Source organism: Colius striatus, chromosome 25, assembly GCF_028858725.1.
Source record: "Colius striatus isolate bColStr4 chromosome 25, bColStr4.1.hap1, whole genome shotgun sequence".
In the NCBI taxonomy this organism is placed as follows: domain Eukaryota; kingdom Metazoa; phylum Chordata; class Aves; order Coliiformes; family Coliidae; genus Colius; species Colius striatus.
In genome coordinates this window covers 149393-170521 of record NC_084783.1, presented here as the reverse complement: position 1 = coordinate 170521, position 21129 = coordinate 149393, and the positions used below count along the sequence as shown (strand labels likewise).

General features: G+C 44.7%; 1 protein-coding gene across 6 annotated transcripts in view; it reads right to left on the bottom strand.

Annotated features, from left to right (window-relative positions):
- Positions 1 to 21129, bottom strand: part of DOT1L (DOT1 like histone lysine methyltransferase) — a 65785-nt gene that overhangs the window by 24126 nt on the left and 20530 nt on the right. For all 6 annotated transcript variants that reach the window (XR_009820385.1, XR_009820384.1, XM_062014837.1 and 3 more), the window contains exons 6-14: positions 17948 to 18042; positions 15691 to 15753; positions 9230 to 9285; positions 6654 to 6733; positions 6017 to 6085; positions 3060 to 3166; positions 2093 to 2134; positions 1261 to 1344; positions 335 to 569 (exon numbers count right to left, since the gene is read on the bottom strand). Coding sequence is in view for 4 of the 6 variants with exons in the window: in XM_062014837.1 (XP_061870821.1) it covers positions 335 to 569; positions 1261 to 1344; positions 2093 to 2134; positions 3060 to 3166; positions 6017 to 6085; positions 6654 to 6733; positions 9230 to 9285; positions 15691 to 15753; positions 17948 to 18042 (831 nt within the window). In the remaining 2 variants the exon portion in view is untranslated. The remainder of the gene's footprint in view (positions 1 to 334; positions 570 to 1260; positions 1345 to 2092; positions 2135 to 3059; positions 3167 to 6016; positions 6086 to 6653; positions 6734 to 9229; positions 9286 to 15690; positions 15754 to 17947; positions 18043 to 21129) is intronic.

Sequence of the window (21129 nt, the reverse complement as noted above, 5' to 3'; positions counted from 1 at the left end):
AAAGGATGTCATTTACAACTGTTTGGAAGGACATGTACAGCTTATCCTTGACCTGCTTTAGCAGGAGAGGTCCCTTACAACCCTGACCACTCTGTGATCTCAAGAGCAGCAGCAGAGACCAGCTACCAGCCACAGCTCAGCTCCAACTTGTGGCCAAGTGCCCACCGCCAGGCTCAAGCAGCATCTTCTCACAGAAACATACCATCATCTCAAGAGGAGCTTTGCTTTGGTGGCAAGGGAGAAGTTACAACACAAAACCAGACTCAGCATTAAGGAAGCACTGACTAAGCATCCAGAAGCCAGAGGTTTCTTCCATTGTCAGCCTTGAACTCACCCTGAGGAGAGGATGAAGATGTCTGTGAAACAGTCTGAGCATGCAGAAGTTCTAGTGCAGTTTGGTTCTTCTTGGTCTTGCGCTCTGTGTTTGCAGTGTTCATTTTCTTGGGGCGGCCTCGTTTCCTTCCTGCCATTTTCCTTCCTTTTTTACTCAACTTTTTCTTCCGTGCCTTGGAGGGAGATGGCTTTTTAACAGAATTTGCTGCAGCTTTTTCTTCTTCAGCACCAGAATCCTAAGAGATTTTCAAAAGCCAAAAGCTCTCAGTCAATTGTACCTACATATGCAGCCTTTGTTTGAAAGCAAGCATTGACAGCTTTGTTTCACAGGTTTCTAAAAGGAAGCTAATGCATTGTAGTTAACTGAGTTGCCAGTGAAGGAGACTTGCTTGGGACAACACAACACCCAAGAAGTTGTGCACATTCTCTTCTGGACTTACTCATTACAGCAAGGAAATCTGTAACTGTTGTCAAAGAAAAGCTGATTCCACCCTGTATTGACCACACTCTTCAACTGAACTTCCTTAAGGAGTCACATTACCTTCGACTGCTCACACTGTTGTGCAGGAACAGTCTCTGCATTTCTAACACTACTATGCAATGGAATGAGAAAGGAAGTTAAGTCTTTGCAACAGAGATTCTGCACACTTTGAACTACATTCAGTGGGAAATGCTCTACAAGCTGGTGCTGAAGGTAAGGGAAGGTGCACAACCAACTGCTCCAATCATCTTGCAATACTTGTTCCCAGAATTAGTGGTGCAATTCCTAAGTGCAGCTGTTATTAAGCCACTCCATCATCACCCTGTCCACAGCAACAGCTACAACGTGTTCAGGACCCATTCTTCAGGTTTTCCTGACACAGGTTATGAGTTCATGCACAGCTAAAGAGAAAGCACATTTACTCTAGGGAAATGCAGGATGTTCACCTTGTTTTCTTGAACCTTCGTTGGAGTAGTTGTGTTGCTCTTATTCTCTCTTTGTTGGCGACGTCTAGCTGCCTCTTGTTCCTCCTGGGAAAAGGGTTTGCAAGACTGAATAATGTGCTCATAGGTGTCACTTTTCCATCAAGCCCACTGTGTTTCCCAGCTCCACCTTCCACACCAGTTCATGTGTAACCTGTCTGAATTCAACAGTCTGAAATAACCCAGTCTCAAAGCTGCCATTAGGCTGCTTTCAACGCCTCCTAAGTCAGTCAGTCTGAAGAGGAATGTTCACCTAAAGTCTTAAATCAAACAGCCTCACTTAATTCTCTTAATGGGAATACCAGTCCCATTGGTTATGTCAGACTAATACAGACCAGCACAGTCTCAGAGATCCTCTGGCATTTTAATTCCACATGTAATAGCAGAGACCAAAGCAACTGACAACACATTTCATGTCTCAAATAGCATGTCCCAAAAGTACCATTTCAGAGCACTCTTCAGCTTCATTTTCACGCAGCTCAACACTAGGACAGATCCAAACTATCATTTCCCTCTTTAAGTTCAGTTCTTTAATGAACAAGTAGCTCTTTATGGATCTCCAATGCAAGGCAAAAAACACCTTGTGGCTGCCCCATTAATTCTCTATTAGAAAGCTCCTGAGCATGATTGCATTAGTGCTGGAGGCATGTGATGCCTCACTTCAATTAGCTCCATGCCCATGTTCCTTGCTCATCAAGGCAATTTGATTTTCTATCAGATCTGTACATCTGTAACAAGTGACTGAATCCCTTGTGGTGACTGCTCCAGCACTGGTGAGTCTTCTACAGAAACTTACCCTGAGTTTTGGATTTTTGAGACTAGAAAAGTAGTTTTCAAGCTGAAAATAGAAAGATAAGAGAAGTCATTTCCAGAGTCACAACAGGTGAACACAAAAGAACAAAGTGTGAGCTTCAGACAAATGCAGAACTGCAGAAGTTCTGACTGCTTTCCTTCTGATAAGCTACATCAAGAAGCCATTTCCATCCATTCCCTCCAGCACCTCAGACACGCTGTGTAGCAGGACACAATCCAGGACTCAGCAAGGTTTTATCATCTTCACCACTGCCTGTCCTTGTTGGAAAGCTTTGTGTCATTTATCTCCACTCAGCAGAAGGTTACTTCACTCTTGGACTCCACTAAAATACTCACCCCAACTAGCATACTCTGTAACAAAAGCATTGTTGGACTGCAGCAGCCATAGACAAATGGCCCTGCTGTGATACTGCAAACATCTCTGAAGTGTGGCAATAAACTATTTCTCCACAGAAGTTGACATTTCTACAGGGTTGTTTCCCACCCAGAAAAGCCCAGTGAATGCATCAGCACTGGTATGGAGCTTTGGCTGGTTCCTACAGCAAAGGGAAGTTCAACTAAAATGGAGATTTACTGCTTGGATGTGACAGAGTGAAATGGTCTGTGCACCAAAGCTAACTGAGGAATGAAAGAGCCATGGAATCGACTCAGTGTGGAAGTCACAGCACAAGACCACCATTCTACAGCTGCATATTCTGCTGCATAGATGGAATTACACTGGTAAATCTATGCACTGTCAACAGTTCAACAGCCTACTCTAGTACTGTCCCTAAACAACGTGTTTGTGTGACACAGCCTTTCAGCCAGCCTGCACAGACTCCAAGGAGGTGTGCTATGGGTCTGTACATGTGCAAACAAATATGAAAACAATTTCCAAGAAGGAACTGAAATTTGCATGTTGATTGCAGAGGAAAGCAGTCAGAGAGCTGTTGGCCCCTGTTCATACTCACTATGGTTCGGTCAATAGTATGCAGGTAGTAAGAAACTGGTTTCCCCGTCCATGACACAGACCCTTTCAGTGGTGACAGCTCCACAACTCTCATTATAGTGCCAATATCTATAGGAAGAAAGCCAAGTTAGGGAGTAAGCTTGCTGAGTTTGACAGTTCTACTCAGTTGAAACTAGCCATGCAACAGTAACAGCATATTCAAACCAGAGAGAGGAGTACTCAGAGAGCAGTGTCCCAGGAGCACGGCTGCAGGCAGCCTCCAAAGCCATTGCTCACCCTTTTGCTACAAGCACCCTCCAGAAAACTGAAGAGACATTTGGAAGAGCTATCTTTCCTTTCTTCAGAGACAGTCAGCTGTTCTAGAGTAAAACTATGTGCTAGGGAAGGGTTTCAGCACATGGGACTCTGTCACAGAGACGATGTTAACAAGGAACCCAGAGACAATGCATCTGCAGCAACAGGCAGGATTTAATTAGACAGGATCAGTAATAGAACATCATTAGATCCAGCCCAAGAAAACTGTAACTGCACTATATTTGGACTGGAGACAAACATGTTTCATATTTGCTTCCTTGCCTGTATTTGTTTTGTTCCCTAGAATGAATAGATATGGGATGTGTCTAAGCAGTTCCATAACCACCCAACACTGAGGAGTGACACGAGTGCAGAAGGAGCTGTGGCACACTCAGTTAAACAGAAAGTTACCCAGAAGAGTCAAAAAAGCAAAGTTTAGGATCCAGCAACTTTGGCCACTATTTTAACCACGTTTTAATACTTGCTTTGGTTTGTCCAAACTCTTTCCACATTTCCATTTCTTTTTCCAGATGGACTATTAAGGGCAAAGTGCTATTGAGGAGAAAAAAGGCTTCCTGCTTCTCAAAGCTTTATCATTTCCACTGTATTTTTTACATTACCTAACTGTTCGGCCTTCAGACCAAAACATCAGATACACAGGCAAGTCATGTGAGTCAAATCATACTCTGCACCAAAAAAATCCCTTTGTTGAATAAAAGTATCATGAAAAAACTCACATTTAACAGCACAAAGCTGGCACAGCACGAGTGAAGCTGACTTCTCTGCATGTGAAGGCCATCAGCCACTTGTGATGTCACCCACTGGATGACATTTCCCTGCAAGTGTCACTTAGACCAGGCCATTAATGCTGGAACAAGCCCCAGAGCCTGCACACCCCAGATTTCATTTGACACTGGTATTTCCAGTATCAGCACCACTGGTCACAAATGGGATTAAGACCTACAATTTATTCCACAGTTTTCCCTCACACTTTACTTTCAGGGCCTTTTACCTGAACCCCTGGAAGAGTTCCCTATTAGTAGAGGCTGTTATCTATTCTTATACTCAGCAGTCTCATTCACTCAAACCTTGATCAGCTATCTCTGGATAACTTCAACATCAGCTTTCACATTAAGCATTAAATAACAGTTAACAGACAGGACTTCAGCATTCCCAATCAATCCACGTTGGGGTGAAAGCTGAAATATGGTAAAGAAAGCTGAAATAGGCTCAACTGTCACAAGCAGGGCTTTTAGCAGGTGAAAAACAACCAGTACACATTGGTCCCTTTGTCTCCCCACCATAATAACTGCAATCTCCCAAACCTAATAAAGGAAGAGATAACAAAATGGTCACAAGCCAGGAAAGAAAAGGCTTGAGAGGCCAAAAAATGTATTTAGGTAGGCACATCTCCTAATTGAAACCCCAGAAGTGCCTTATTGTATTTCATCTAGCCCTAGTGTGTTATAAAAGCAGCAGTAGGCACTCTTAGGCACTCTTTGTCTCTCTAGCAAGCTGCCAGACTGATCCCAGCTCTGTGAGGTTTGAGCATTTACAGGAGTGCCATTCTGCCTTTTTTTTTCCCCCCATTTATTTTCAAGTCCATGTCTACAAAGGATTGGCAAAGCAAGAGCCAGTGGTAATGAGGTTCCAGCCAAATCACATGTCACAGAGAGCATCAAGCAGGAAGGAAAGGGCAGGTTGGGTGTCTGATGCACACGACACTTACATCAACTCGAGCTTAGTAAAAATAACTCACAATGGCACCACTGCAGTGAAATGCCTTAATGACAGTCTTCAAATTACTGTTCTTGAAGAGCAGTTTACCAGGAGCATGAGCCCAAAAGCTGCAAACACAGCTTGAGATTTGTAACTCAGTGTGGTGCTTGCCATGTTTGCACAGGGAAGGGAATGAGGCAGCTTTGAAATGTAGAGGATGCTCTGCACTGGACAGGGAAAGTGTGTCACACCCTGCCTGGGGCAGCTTGCACAACTTCAAGAGAAATACATGCAAAAAAGGTCAGAAGTAAAGCCAACACCAGGGTGTCAGTGACCTCCAAAGCTCCCTCAGCTGCAGCTCACATTGCAAAGCACAACACTGGCAAACACAGTTCTGCTCTGTCCAGTAGAGAAGAAACGCATCAAACTTCCTTGGCAACAAGAGTGACACAGCAACTGGGTGTTTGTGGGATAGGTCTGTCTGATCCATTTACACCACAGAAGACAAAGCATTCAAAGTTGAACCTTTCAGCTTCTAAGCCTGGAAAAATGGTGGGATTTACCTGTCCAACTTCAGACACTCATGGTACCAGGAACTTGCAGGTAAGTTACTCACTGCAACTCTGTGTCTAAAGGATTGATTCATGCCCTTGCAACACCTCATTTCTCTTCAACTATCAAAGATGCCCATCCAGGGAAACACTGACATTCTAGACATCTGAACACAGCAGGATGAATCCCATAACAAGAGTGTCTGTTTGTTCCCAGCTTGGGTGGGGATCATTTGTTTGCCTGATTTTAAATAGATGTCACTTTGGCATGTGTGCTATAATAACACACCAGCATTTTTCTACTTGCACAGCTCTCTGAAGAGCAAAAAACCCCACTACAGGCACATGCAGAAAATGAACACACCACAAGGAGTAAGGAAAGGGGAAATCATACCACTCAAGTTTCGACTGTTAATTCTAAAATTCAGAGGTGCAAAAGGCTTTGAGGACACAATTCTCCCACCTGGAAAAAGGAAAAAGATAAAGTCAGCTACCATTGTTTCTTCTAGAAATGACTACTTATTAAATAGAACCCAGCACAGAGCCCTGAAGAGCAGCTCTAATAAAGCTGCCACTTGGATATCATTAAGGAAAAATTACTTGGTGTTCTTTGTGACAGCATCCAAGAAAGTCAAGGTATTAGTCCTGTTAGGCAGCTTTGGGGTGACACCTCAAGGATCACTGTAAGATGAGGGATCTTAACCAACCACTTACACAAAATGAGTGCATTCATTCCCAATGGGCAGCTGCAGACATTTCAATCAGTTACATTCCCAGTTAGCATCTTTTACACATGAGCCCCCAAAGCCCTTCCATTTAAAAGAAGGCTAATTTCCATTTCACAGCTATTTGTGGTCACTCAGCCCAAGGCAGGGAGCCTGGGCATCTTCTGGGAAGAGAACTAAGCTCTCTTCTGTTGTCAAGAGTGCTTGAACCTTCCCCACCACTGTCTGCTGTAACTAAGCCCTCGCCAGCAGCTCCCACAGCAGGCAGGAACCCAACAGAAGAAGGGTTGAAGTTTGGTTTGTTACCTTCCTTCATGTTGGCAAATCTCTCCTTCAGCTGGTGATCCACCTCAGGACCAAAGGCAAAGTTATTCACAAAAATAACACTGCAAGAAAATGGTCCAGTTAGTGAAGAGGGACAGGCAAACAGCACCCAAGTATCCACACACAGCCCCCCAAGCACAAGTCCCAGCATTTCCAGCCACTTACTGAACTGGAACATGCTGCCTGTCCCTGACTACACAGTTACTGCTACCTAACAGAGTGCAGTGACACAAAACAGTACTTAACCTTTAGCACTGCAGACACTGCCCACACAATCACATTTAAAAGCATCTCAAAGGCACCCTGCTCTGACAGGGCCTCTTGGCATATGGCTCTGCACTGTAAGCTTCAACATAAAAACAATGTGCAAAATGTTTTCCCCCCTCTGCCACGTGAGATCAAACACCAACACACTGAGAGGAGTTAATCCCCAGATGAAAAGCAATACTCCACCACAGCAGACACACATTTCATCCCATCCCTTCTTCACACACATGGACAACATGGCCCAGTAACACAAAAGGCCCACTGACACGTGTTCCCTGCCCTACACCCAGCACTTCACCCTAACCCATGCCACAGGAGGTTTTGGTTTAGGAAATGCAATGAGGGGGTTTGTTCCTGAGGGAAAAAAAAGGTCATATGGAAACAAAGAAGCCAAGAAGCCTGCACACAAGGAAAAACACCCAAGTGGTGAAGTGTTTGGGGAAGAAACAGAACATGTACAGATTAAAAAGGAAATGTTTCTCTATTTTTAAGAGCCTGGGCCTGGTCTAACTGCCCCTCATTTCCCATCAGCTTGCAGAAGCCACTGAGCACCCTGCATGCAGAAACCCTTGAAAGCCATTCTGGCAAATTGCTTCAACATGGAGAACTGATTTCTTTGCAAGAGGTCTGTTGGAAAACTCCCCTCATAGTGCCTCCACACATGAAACATGTTCAACAAGGACACTGAGTCTAAGAGCAGCAGCCAAAGCTATTAAAAACCACGGATGAAAAATGTGTTTATACACCAAGGGGGGGGGAAGGTTCTTCTTGCTATGCCTTGCTCTTGGAAATTTGGGAAATCCTGCCTGGCAAGTAAGGCTAACAGGGGTTTCTTCCTCCTCCTTCCCATCATGTGCCAAAAGAGGCCTTGCAAAAGAGCCAAGCATATTAATGGGACTAGAAAACATCCAGGGAAGGAAGGGAAAAGGACACAGCTTGCCAGAGCTCTATGTTTTTTTAGCATTGGTTCATGTTCCTTCTGGCAGAGTGTTCTGTGTGCACATGAGCACAGGACCTCCTGGTCCACCTTCAGCTCTCTTTTCAGCACGTACTGCTAAGCCACAAGTACATTTCATAACAGGAATAGCACGTGCTGCACAACTTGTTTACATGTCAGCACTCAACCACGTAGCACTGAGCCCTGGTACAAATCCCTCCTCCCCTCCAGAGCCCAGCCACTGGTCCCTGCTCGTGGGAAGGGTGACACTTCAGCTTGGTCCCTTAAGACTGGATGGCTCCAGTGTGAATTCATCAGACAATCTGCAGTCTCATTAGAGCAGACACTGAACAGTATCAGAGCTGGGGATCAGTGGGGAGACAACTGGCTGCATCCCACACAAAGTGAACATCTCCCAGCACTGCTGCCTGCAGCCACATGTGCTTCAGCTAAAAATTGTTTTCAAATACAATTTGCTCTAAGGAAACTTGCCCAGCTGACAGAGGAGTGTGTATTTGGGATGGAAAGCAACAAAGCAAAACCCTCTCTGCTGCAAGGCTGGGACAAGGCTGTCCACAGAAAAGGCACAGGCAGAAGTTTAACTGAGGCACATAGTGATGCAAAAGTTGCCAGGCTGGCAGATGCCTTCATGGTGGAGCAGTCTTAAATCAGTGTCTTGGAAGCAAGCCACAAACTGCCACAATGCTGAAGACTCTCAGAGAGCTTCTTTGACGAGTGTCTTGCATTCCCTCACATAACAGGGTGGCCAGAAGGTCACATAAAAATAAAGACCTTTTTTTTCCTGTCCATAAGGCTGAAAGAATGCAAAGCCTCTGCAAATCCAGCACAGCATTTCATTGCTTTTAACAAATTTACTCCAGTTTTGCTACCCAGAAGGAGTGTGACCCTCTGTACAGACCTGCACACCCATAAATCTTCACAACCATCAGCTCAAATGAATTCCCAGTGTCAGGTAGAACAGACTCACTTGAGTCTTTTGGCTTCTTTTTCTAAATGGAAAATGAGCCCAGCTGGATGCAGCAATAGCCAAAGCAGCCAGTGTTTTGCCAGAATCACTAACACAAACTACAAGGATATGCAAAGGAAACAGAGGTTTATACCTCCCTGTCTAAGCAGAATTTATCTTGGATACACCCTTGTATGTAATAGCATGGGACATCCATTCTTCCAGACAGAAAACAGGATCTAGAGAGGCCAATATAAAAGTTGGCAGACAGTCTGTTGGTATTTGCTATGGAAATTCTATATAAAAAGCTGGCCAGTCTCCCAATTTCCATGATACAAACTCCCAGATATTCAGCTCAGAAAGCAGCATTCAGGGGCTGTACTGTACCTTGTGTTTGCAATTCTCTCTCTCCATTCTTCTGAGAGGAAGTCACCTCTTTCCAGCTTAAAAAAAGAAAGAAAAGGAACATAAAAAACCACACACAAGAGTTAACATTGTTCCTTTCTGCTCCATACCCCTTTTCCTTTGGAGAAGGTCACAGCAGCTGTACCAACCCAGTGACAGTGCTACAAATGAGCAGTCTGAAGTCTTTAGGAAACACTGAGGAGATGCAGCACCCAGAGGCTCAGCAGCTGTCTCAGCCCCTTCCTGGGGTCCCAGAGGTGCCTCCCTCTCTGCACCCACCCTCAGATGCTCTCCTGCTATGGGATGAAGAGAGAAGGGGCTCCAGGTACCACCCATGTTCCCACCAACCTCCATGGAGCAGTCGGCCCCTCGTGGAAGACACAGAACCAGAGCAAAGGGACTGAGCACAGCACTTGCTGGAAACACTGGCTCCTAACTCAGGCTCTTGTTGCAGCAGACAGTCAAGCATCTGATTTTCCTGTGCTACACAAACCTTGAATGCTTCAAACACTTTCAGGTTGGAAAGCAAGTAAGATAAAAGATCTTATTTGAAAATAATGACAGTTATGACTATAGAGTGACTTACACAGCTCCCTTCTGAGGAAACCACATCAACCCCCAGGTTAATACCCACAACTACACAGCTCTTCCACAGATTAATGGTTTCTCAGTCATGCATTTTGAAGTGAGAGGGGAATCTGTGGGCCACACTGCTCTGCTGTGCCACAAGTAAGGCAGAAGGAGGGTTGGAGGAGGAAGATAAGAGGAGGAGAGACAAAATAATATGCAGCTCTATAATTAATGATAACACACTTTGAAGGGACAAGTAAGATGATGGCTTATATCAGAACCTCAGGAACATCAAAGCCTGGTGGTGACTGCTTAGCATCCTTCTCCTGCATATATTCCCTTGTATGGAGAGAAAAGAGCATTTCAGCTGCCAGCACTCACTCTCCTTTAGTGACAACTCAAACAGAAGTGCCTGCACTGCAATGCAGACACACTCAAGCTACTTCCAAACCTCCCTAGCTAAGCCAGGACATGCATCTTGGTGAAGCACCAGAGCCTGGTGTCTTCCACCACAGCTTTCTGTTCCCAGCAGAGCAGCCTAGAGGCATGGAAGGGATGACAAATGGCAGTAAACCTGCCTGAGCCTCCCAAAATCTCAGTTAACTCTGTGGTTTACAGTAATTTTCAGAGCAAAACAAGTAAAGAAACTGCAGTTAATTCCTGTCCAAGAGCTGCAGTAGCTAAACCTGTAGAAGAACAAGGTCTGTGATGGTCACAAAGGGAGAAGGTGGCCTACCCATGCAAAGCAGCCGTGACAGCTACAGGGACACACTCAATCTCTTCCCACCAGTGTCCCCACCCCCATCATGTTCCTTCTCTCTGTGAAACTTAATCTCCTTAGTGAATAATGAATGGAAGGGACCATCTGTAACACAGATATTTTCATCTGATTAGACAATGCAGGAGACTTTATCTAACAGGATAATTAGCTCTGTGCAATCCGCTCCAGAGAGCTGCCAGCCTGCATGGCTTCTAAATTTAGAAGCCAAAACAGGTTCTTATTCAGGTCTTTCAAACAGACACGTTTACTCTACAGAGACTGCAGAAACAGGCTCCATCTGATTCCTGAAACTCCTCCTGTGACTGGAAGAAAAGTGTCAGATCAGTGCTCGGGGGAAGTGACAGGAGGAACACTCCCTGGGGTTGTGCATCCATCACGGAGCAGAGCAACAGTTGGAGAAGGTCAAAGCCCTGGGCTGCAGAGGAGGGTTTCACTCTCAGCCCAGCACCAGGCTCTCTGGTAACAAAGCCATAAATTCACACCCAGAAGGGCTCATTGCAGCAACCTCCATGCGAGCACTTGGCTCACAAAAAGCACTCCTTTCTCCTTGGACAAGTACACATGGTTATTTTTAGGTTCCTGTTCTTTTCAAAAATAACTGGAGGCATGAATCCAAACCTCCAAAACGTGGCAGCACTTCAGAGCCACAGGGGACGTCTGGAGGGCTTTTCAAATACCAAAACATCGAGTTTCCCGCTGAAACAGGGCACTCACACCCATCTGGGACAAACAGCTCTCTCACCCTCTCCTCAGCTGCAGTGTGCTGTTAGGCACTGGAGGCTTTTGAGTGCAGGTGATGTCAGTTACCCCACAAACCAGCAGCTTACGTCACACAACAAACAACGACGACACTCCTGCACAAGCCACTCTGCTGCTGCTCAGAACAGAGGTTTCCAGGAAAATAAGCCAGCCAGGGCACCTCCAACAAGCCTGCAAGTTTACAGATGCCAGGCTTCCACTGATTTATGCAAAACAAAAATCACCTCTGATCCATGGGGCTGCACCACAGAGCATCTTCTGCAATTCAAAGCTACTGGGGTTTCCCCTGGGCAGACAGCACGTGTCAGAGGTCCATCCAGCCACAACCCCAGCCTTCAGCAACACTGGCCTCTGTTTCCCTGCACTTGGCTTGAAGATTTATAGATGATTTCCATCTACTGCTAAAACAAGCTTTAATGGAACAGGGGAAGGTATTCTGTTGTAACAACACCAAAGAAACAAACCCAAAACAAATCCTTGTCTTCAGCAGAAGCCAACTGTGCAACTGCAGCTACTGCCAGAGTCCCCTGCAGGGATCTGCTCTGACCTCTGACTGCAAGAATACCTTCCCCTAGCAGGAGAGTACAACAGGGAGCAGTCTGTGAGGACACACTGACCATTTCCTTCAAGGGTACCCCAGGAAGAACACTGAAGCACTTTCTGCTACATGGCAGCCTCAGCATTGTGCTCTAGATACCTGGAGGTGGCTCTGATTTTGAGGCCACATGAGGATACTTAGTTAGGAACCATGAAACCCCATCTGCCTCTGAACTGCAAGAGCATTCTTTAATTTGATCACTGCACATGTGCAGAAATTCCCCAAGAAACACTCACTAATTATCTGTGCCTAATGACCTTAGAAGAGTCTCATGTTTCCTTCAGACAACAGCTTCTTGAAAAGAATGGTTTAAGGTTTAAGTCTGATGTTGGAAACTTCTCAGTTCCATGGGAAGAGAAATGAGAAGACAAAAGGAGTCAAAACAAAGTGAAATGTGTTGTAAGTGGGACACTCCAGTCCAGAAAGCTGAAGCAATTGATGACAATGAGGAAAGTCTCAGAAGTGTAATGCATTCCCACCAAATGCAAAAGACAAGACTAGTAAAGGATATGGTTACCCTAACCCACCAGAAACCAGGCATCCACAGCCATGCAGCCAGGGCACAGGGATGCAAACATGTCTAGCAAGTTGGAATATATCAGCTGAATGGGAAACTAAGAAAGATTCTTATCAGAAAATGTTACTCTTGGGTTGGGTTTTTTCTGGTGAGAACCATGAGAAAAGCTTGTCACTGAAAATGAAACTCAGTTCATTTAACAGGATGATGAGGTACAATTACTTACAACAGCTGGAGATCAGGAGACTTATAAAGCCAGTGTACCATGAGCAACCTTTCTCCCGTTTCTCTCGTGCCCCTCACTCCAAGCTGCAGGATGACCCATGGCTAGCAGCTGTAGCTCTGCAGCAGCCTTAGGCATCCAACAGGCCACAAGTCACTTTGCCACCAGCTACTGGAGAAGTTTAATGTGCAATTATTTTCTGAAAGTGGCTCCACAATGGCATTTTGTTCCACTGAACAGATGCATCTGTGTGACTCTGTATCTTTTGTATGGAGCTTCTTCTCCAAAGGGACTGTTTTCATTGAAATGTGCATGGACAGTCAGAGTTTAAGTGCTGCTCACCAGAATTCACATGTCTGAGCTCAGAACTTGCAGCAGTACCAAGAATATTCCAGTGGGGAAGGAGAGGAAATGAATCTGCTGGTTGCAGAGCTGGAGAGGGGCTCACCAGAACAGTGCTGGCTACAAGACAACACCTCAGCAGCAGGTCACTCTTCAGTGAGAATTCAGAAGTCCATTTGGTGTTGGAAATAATTGTATGAGGCTCTTGGTAGTTAAAGAAAGACCCCACAGCCCTGCAGGCCCAGCTCCAGCATTTACTGATGCCTTCCTACCACAGGCTTGACCTGTACAACAAGGCAGCTGTTACGTGCATGAAGTCAAACCCCATCCACATTACCCAGACAAAGCTGCAGGTGGGATTTGATCCTTCTTCTCACTGAACTTCTGCCAAGTTTCCCTCCTCCCAACACTTTATTCTTCTCAAAATATTTCTTTTTCATACCACTGCCTTAGAAACTGGAGTGGAACTGACAAGTTGAGCTCTGCTGACGACAGACTCTTTCAATTTCTGCTTATTTTATCTCCAACATTTGGAATGTTGGGACCTCACTAAGCATTTTGCAGGGACCAAGTTGTTTTCCAGAAAGATAAAGATACCAGGCTTCTAATTACATGCCTTCAAGTGTCTTCCAGCTGCATTATGAGACAAGTTTGCTCTCTGATTAACAATACTCACTTATAGAAGATGCTGTCTAAGGAGTTACGACAGAAAATATAGTCTGTCAAGAAAAATGCAAATGTCAGCCTGGGATGTTTGATGAAGCAACAAAAACTAAATCAAATCTGCCCTGTGTGTCTAAATGTGAAAGATCAAAACCAATCTATCTTCCAGCATCACTACAAGGTGATGGGAAACCAACTTTACTTAAGAAGCGCTGCAAGTGCTCAACCTTTCCCACAAAAGCAGGCTGCATGACAAGGAGAATTTTACACCAAACACTTCTCAGAAAACAGTTATAAAAGCAAAAGAACCCAGGAAAAAAAAATGAGTAGCTTTCAGTACAGCCCCAGACTCTGTCACTTGGAATGCACAAGATGGAAATGCTCGCTGCCTGCGGCACTCAATATGCTTTCAGAGCCTCAGTCCAAGTTCCTATCCTACTCTAAATTACACAGCTCATAAGCAGAGTATCTTCAGCAACAATTCCTTTCATGTAATGCCAGCTGGGTGACACAATGGAAAAATGCCATATGGCCACTTTATGAAAAGTAAAGCATTCAGTGTTTCCACAGCAGGAAAGAGTTAGCAGCCTGGTATCAATCCTGCCACAAACCAGTCCCAGGCAGGCCCAGCACCTCTCTGCAGAAGTCACACAGTACAGGAGAGGCATCTCAGGGAAGACAGTGCCCAGAGGCAGGTGGCACCACCACCTTCTCCAGCCTCCTTCCCCAAGGGACAGTTGTAGCATCCTTCACTACAACACAAGCCTCCTCAAGAGCACCAAGGACCCCAGCAGACACGGCAAGCTGCCATTTGACACCACCCTGCTGGACTGCTGAAGCACATGTGGTTAAACCATTCCAGTAACACACCTAAAATCTCCCTGTACAAAAGGAAAATGAAGCAGTAGCTCCCCAAACACTTGCTCACACTTCAGCTGCAGTACACACTGCTAACTGCAACTTCTGAGCAGGAAAGAGTGACCCAGCTCCTCCAGGCAACTAGGGAACGACCCTGACCCATTCAGCCTCTGCCTTGACCAGAGGAAAGTGAGAGAAGCAGCAAAAATACATGTGTTTTTAAAACTCCTAGTGAGTTCCTACTGTGTTATGATTACAAACATTTCCAACTGGAAAGTGATTAACTAGGGAGTAGATTTTAACAGCATTTACCAAGGGGGAGAAAGGGGAAGGAATGACACACGGGAGTGCAGGGCTCTGCACACGCTTCAGGCTCTCACTACAGAGTGGAAAACACATCCACAATGTTTAAGTGGATGGAGAAAAGGATTACAAGGAAAACTATTTCAACATATGTCCCTGGCCCCAAATAGAGAGATGACATATCCTCCTCCTGCTCTAGCTCTACCCTCAGAGCAATCAATTCCAATCCTTTCCAATCAGAACACACCACCCACCACTGTTCCTGAGCCTACAACCCGCTCCTCATCTCTAACTACAAACCATCTATCCTGTTCATTGGCCCTGGAGGTTTCTGCTCCAAACTCAGTGCTGGACCTCGATCCCAGGATCCTCAGTGTTGAAACCCCTGCCATCCCATCTCCTCCTCTGCCTGTCCCAGGTGACCACACCTTCTGCATAACCAATGCTTCAGCTTTTGTTTCCAGCAGACTTCAGAAACCCAAGGAGAAGCTGCCACTTCCCACAGAACCCAAACACCATGGACAGGGGAGGGAGTCAAAGGAGATCTAATACAAACAGAAGACACATGGCAGCCAGTTCCAACAGTGCTTTAGCATAAATCTTCCAAGATTTTCCCAAAAGACCTTAAAGTGTTCCAAATAACACCATACCACAGGTAAAGCAAGACAGAGGGAGGTTTGTGTGGAGGTCTTGGAGAAGACCTCAAGATAAAAGCCAGGAAGCAGCTGTGAGTTGTCCTGCAGTTGGCTGGTGAAAGGCAGAAGAGGGCTTTTGCAAATTCTGTACATCAGCATGGATCACAAAGCTCTTTCAGCTGAAATTCACTCACTGTGTATTCTGCATGTTTTTTCCCATACCATTTCATCCACTTTCTGAACTCTCTGTCCATCGTCTAGAAGAGGAAGGAAAAACAAAACCATCTATTAGGGCACCTCATGTTACCAGTCACGTTGCAGTCAGAGGAGAGGCAGCACTGACAGTGCTCACTGACCCCCAGGACTTTCTGGTTGGTTGGGGTTTGTCATTAACACCAAAAGGACAGGCAGACAGACAACTTCATTGCTTAGTTTCCTTTAAAATAAACCTTTGCTCCAAAAGGGTCAAGTGAAATCCAGCAACTTCTTCTCTCCCTCCTTTTCACCAAAGTTACAAGTTAGAAGCAAGACAATCTGAGTTGATGCTGCTCAGCACTAGAAATGGTGCAACCTTAAGCAGCTACTGTGTTGTGGTACATCATCCCACAGTGAGTAGGAGGCACTGAATGTGGCCCAGTCTCAGCCCAGATTGCAAAGGAACAAACAGGATAAAGACAGGTTTGCCAGGGTGAATGAGAAAGCAGAAAGTAACATGCAAAGCATTGCAATGGCAAATGGGAGGAGGGAGCAACCAGGAAGAATGCTTCAAACTACACAAGGAGGCTGTGGTGAGGTGGGGGTTGGTCTCTTCTCCCAAGTCACAAGCAACAGAACGAGAGGAAACAGCATCAAATTGCGCCAGGGGAGGTTTAGATTGGAGACTGGGAAGAATTTCTTCCCTGAAAGGGTTTGTCAAGCCCTGTCCCAGGCTGCCCAGGGAAGTGGTGGAGTCTCCATCCCTGGAGGGATTCCAAAGCTGTGGGGCTGAGGGACATCTTAGGAGTAACACAACAACTTGGAAATGGGGGAGACTTCCATCAGCAGGTCAGTGAAACGGTGCATGACAGATGTGTTTCTGTCCCACAACAACCCAGAGCTTAGCAGGACACCTCACAGATCTGCAGTGTTTTCCTATGCTGTATGAATTTCTATTTCATTTTTTAAGGTGTTTGTTTTTAAAGACAACCTCACTGAAACAAACCCATCCCACCCCTCCCCTTTGGCTGAAGCTTTTTGAAGGCATCTGCATTAATGATCGTAGTAACCAGAGATGTGTTGCCACAGCCAATCTTAACTAGAAACTTAATCCAACTCCTTCCACAAATGTTTGTCAGAGACTGGGAGGAAAACTGGTCCATTACAGCACTGCCACATTCTGACACTGATTCTTTTAAAGCTGATCTTTCAGCTTAACTATTAAACAGAGAGGAGTCCAGGCCATGCGAGTGCCTCCCTAATGAAACCAGAATGCTCATGCAGAGGGACTGCAAAGAGCACTCCAGTTGGAAATTTCCACTGGGCCATGGCAGGGGAAACAACAGGGATTTTTAGAGCCTTATTTGATCCTCCCCACCACTGTGTTTATTTTGCCCACACCACTGAAGAGGAGGATTTTTCCCTTTCTTCACAAGGTATAATTTTCTAGCCTGTACAGACTGAATCAGCTTGTTTTAACAACACAGAGGGATAAGTTTCTGTTCAGTTTACTGAAGAAAGTAAACTTCTTATAGTAAGGCATAACTAACCTTTGGATTTGCATGTAGCTCATTTGCCTTCCAGGTCTGCCTTGGAACTGATTATCTTTGTGTGTCCCCATTGGCACAGAATTAGAAGTGGTGTAAAGAAAACTGCCTGCCTGACTAAACACAATGGCTTTCTTATAAGAAGACTTCATTTAGGTGCCTACTAAGCAGTTAACAGCCAGACACCCAACACAGGCCTCACCAATTCACCCACAACAGTTTAATAACTGAGCTGAACTTCAGTGTTAGGACACTAAAAAGGGGCATCACCACCCTAAGCACAAATGTAGCCTTTAAAAGCTTTGAGGATATTTATTTGCTAAATCCATTTGTAGATTTGCTCAATGCTGTAGTCTCTGGAAGGCCTGTATTAGAGCTACTTCAGACACACAAGGATTGCAGGTGTTGAGGTGATGCTTACACTGCACTTCCTTTTGAACAGGTCCTACACCAGTACAGTTGAAACAGCTTTCCATCTCCTAGCCCTGAAATCACTGCAGAGACACACCAGTGCTCCTTCTGTGCACTAGCAAGCAACCAGCCCCACGCTCCTTTCCCAAGCATGTCGTGCTCTTACTGACCCAAGAAGCAAAAGCAACTAGGACTGAATCTGCTTTTCTTCCTGCATGGCAATTAACAGTAATCCTGAACCACCGAGTGAGCCTTCAAATAAGGCACATACACACAATTCACTTGGAAAACAACTCACCTCAGCATATTTGGCTGGAATATCAGCTTTCTCCACACCATAGTGATGTTTGCAGTTTGTGGCTGCAGCCACTTGAAGCACCACCTGACCCACACCTACAGGAAAGAAGAAAAATTAACTTGAGAACAAGGTTTCAGTAGAAAACCACTGCAAGGGGAGATAAGAGCTTTTAGAGCAAAGGCCAACAGGAAAAATGCAGGTAATCTGTGAGACTAGGCTTCAGGGTACAATTTCAGCTCCCAGTTGGGTCTGACAGTTCCCATATGAACTCTATCTCTCAAACAAAAAGCAGATTCAAGGCCACTTGCTTTATTAAACCAAGTCCCATTTCCCTGCAAGAAGTGAAATACTGAGAACCTGGTTTTCAATAGGAAGGGTTTACAGCCTAATTACAAAGTAAGCAGTGCAATTTCACTTTTCTTATAGAAAAGGATTTCTAGCATTGTAGTTCTGTAGTTCTCTGCTCCAATAGATTGAGCACTTTTGATAACAACAGCATCAGACCACAACATGTACAGCAATGCTGGTAGTGGTAATTCTTCAGGGTTGCTTTCATTAAATACCACAGGCTCATTTTTACAAGTTCATCCAAGTTTTAAAACAGCTGCATTTTAGCTTTTGTACACATTTTTTATGCATTCCACCAAAACTGCAGGACTGACGTTGTCATTCACTATTTAATTAAGTAATTGAACAAAGAGACAAACCCCACCACATACAAAAGCTGCCTAGGTCACACACCTACACCCCAAAAAGTGGCTAAATGTTTGTCATAGTCTAGCAATGTTTATCTTGTTTTTTACCATGAAATGGAGCAGAGTCTGAGAACATGTAAAGCCTATTTCTACATGAGCCATATTAGAATACTAATGTAGAAAATATGACAGGGCTCAACACTCAATTTCAGAAGCAACCACTATGCTGGCAAGACTCAACAGCACTTAAAAATGCATGAACTTCCCATCACTCCAAATTCTACTTGCATCAGACTCTACCAGCAGTAATTAGCTGCCATTTCTACACCTCGCCTGAATGCATTCCCTCAGCCCAGCTTATGTTACAAAGAGAAAATATTCATTAGATTTCTCTCTGTGTGAGGACCCAGGTTTTGCACACTCTGTCACTGAAATACTCTTAAAACATCCCCCATTCATCACCAGGACACCAAATCATCACTTTTTGTCTGTGACTAACACAATATACATTCCTGTCTCACCAGCACACTCAATCATTCTGCAGATGACCACATGGGAACCAAGAGTGAATGGAAGAGGATAGCCCATTTGCACAGCAAACATATTGCTGTTTTCCATCTCACTGGCTGCCGGCAGGAAGCGCCACTGGTAATTGAAGGGGTGGAACTCCTGCATTTAAACCATCACCACTGTAATGCTGGCTGGCACAATGAGAGCTGCAGTGCTGAAGGGGATTTGCTGTTGGGACTTTTTGGTTGGTTTTTGGAGGGGTTTTTAAGCAATTCCTACAGACAGACAGAACACAGATGAACAGCTAAGGCAGAACTGGTTTGCTGTTTCTTATTTATGAAGAGCAAGGAGGACAAAGACTAAAGGGAAAACCAAGAACAGACTGCTTTGTCACATATCACATGATATGACATAATCTCTCCTTGGCTTTTCTTTTTGCCAGAACTTAGCTGTTCTGCAGCTCCAGTGTGCCCAAGGATGATACTCCCTGAATTCCCCATGAAATGAGCCACATAGTCCTGGGGTCACACACGGAACAAACAAGAACAGCACCCTGGCTGCTCAGCCACTCTCTCATGCATGTAGTTATTGGGACAGCATGAGATTTACTGACAGAAATAACATGGTGTGACAGTGTTGTCATTTACAATGCACTCAGTGATTACAACTCAGAAAACATTGGGTCCTCCAGCACAAACCCAACAACTGTGGGCTGGGTTTCATTGTTTCAGGGCTCCAAAAACTAACATCAAAGGCTTCTGAATTTAAATCATTCCTTTCCTACAGGCTTTTCAGACTATGGATTTTTATACTGCTGGTCAGTCTCCAGGATCAGAGTGGGGAGGTTGGCAATAAATACCTGATTTTATTTCTGATGGTATCTAATATTTGAGCTTGTCACATAATCAGCAGCACTACAGCACTTCAGATACAATCTTCTTTAACCTTCCTGAACAAACAATTGTGAGAATCTATGGTATTTTTTTTTCTTCCAGATGGAAAACAATTTGTCTGAAGCCTTTTTACGTGTCTCAATTGAACACAAGTCATTGAAACAGGAAATTTCAGACCTAAGGCCCACTGAGGGGAGGAAGCAAGGAGTAAAAAACACCAACTAAAGATCCCTGACTGATATCTGACTGTTGGGAGGGAATGAGAGTCCTGCTGCATTTCAATTTAAAATACATTTGGGTTTTAACAACAGAATGTATTTTAAAATATTCTTCCCCAGAAGTATCACATCAGCAAGAAAACCAAAACACTCTGCATTCACAACTTCACAACCATCCAGTAAAAGGGGAAATTCTTATTAGTCTTTTCCTGCTCTGACTCAGATTTTAGCAACAAAAAGAAGAACATAATCTTCTTAGTAAGTCCATCTCCTCCACATGTGTTTGAGTCACATCTGGTTTCCTTACCAACTGACAAAATCTGTTCCCTTTTAAAACTCTAACCTGGCCACTCGATGCAGTTGTGGGTTGTCAGCTACGTTTTATGGGGTCTCACCAGGCAGATGTTGAAGCTAACTAAAGCCTTTCTTGCCACACTGAAAAGTATGTCAGGGGAATAAAGCTGCTTTGTTTTCCGGTTCCACACCAAGTGTTTCACCCTGGCATGGGATAGGTCAAGAAATGACACTTCCAGATATGAGGGGCAAAAACTGAATCTATTTGAAACAGATGAATCTTTAGAAGTGGAATTGCTGCTGGTATTTTTCAAGCATCACTTTAAATATCCTTTCCTCTTTCTAAGTCCATCTGCCAATAGCAACAGCGATCAAGACTCTGCTGTAACAAGGGTTTAGTGCGTTTGTAGTCCAACATCTCGCTAACACGACGGGGAGGGAGATCTGGGATATGTTTGTTCTATTTAATCTTGTGACACAAAAGCAAGAGCATCATTGGGGATTATCTAGAAAAGATGCTTATCCCATGACACAATCCCTCCTCCTGCCTCACTTTCCAAATATGAATTTCC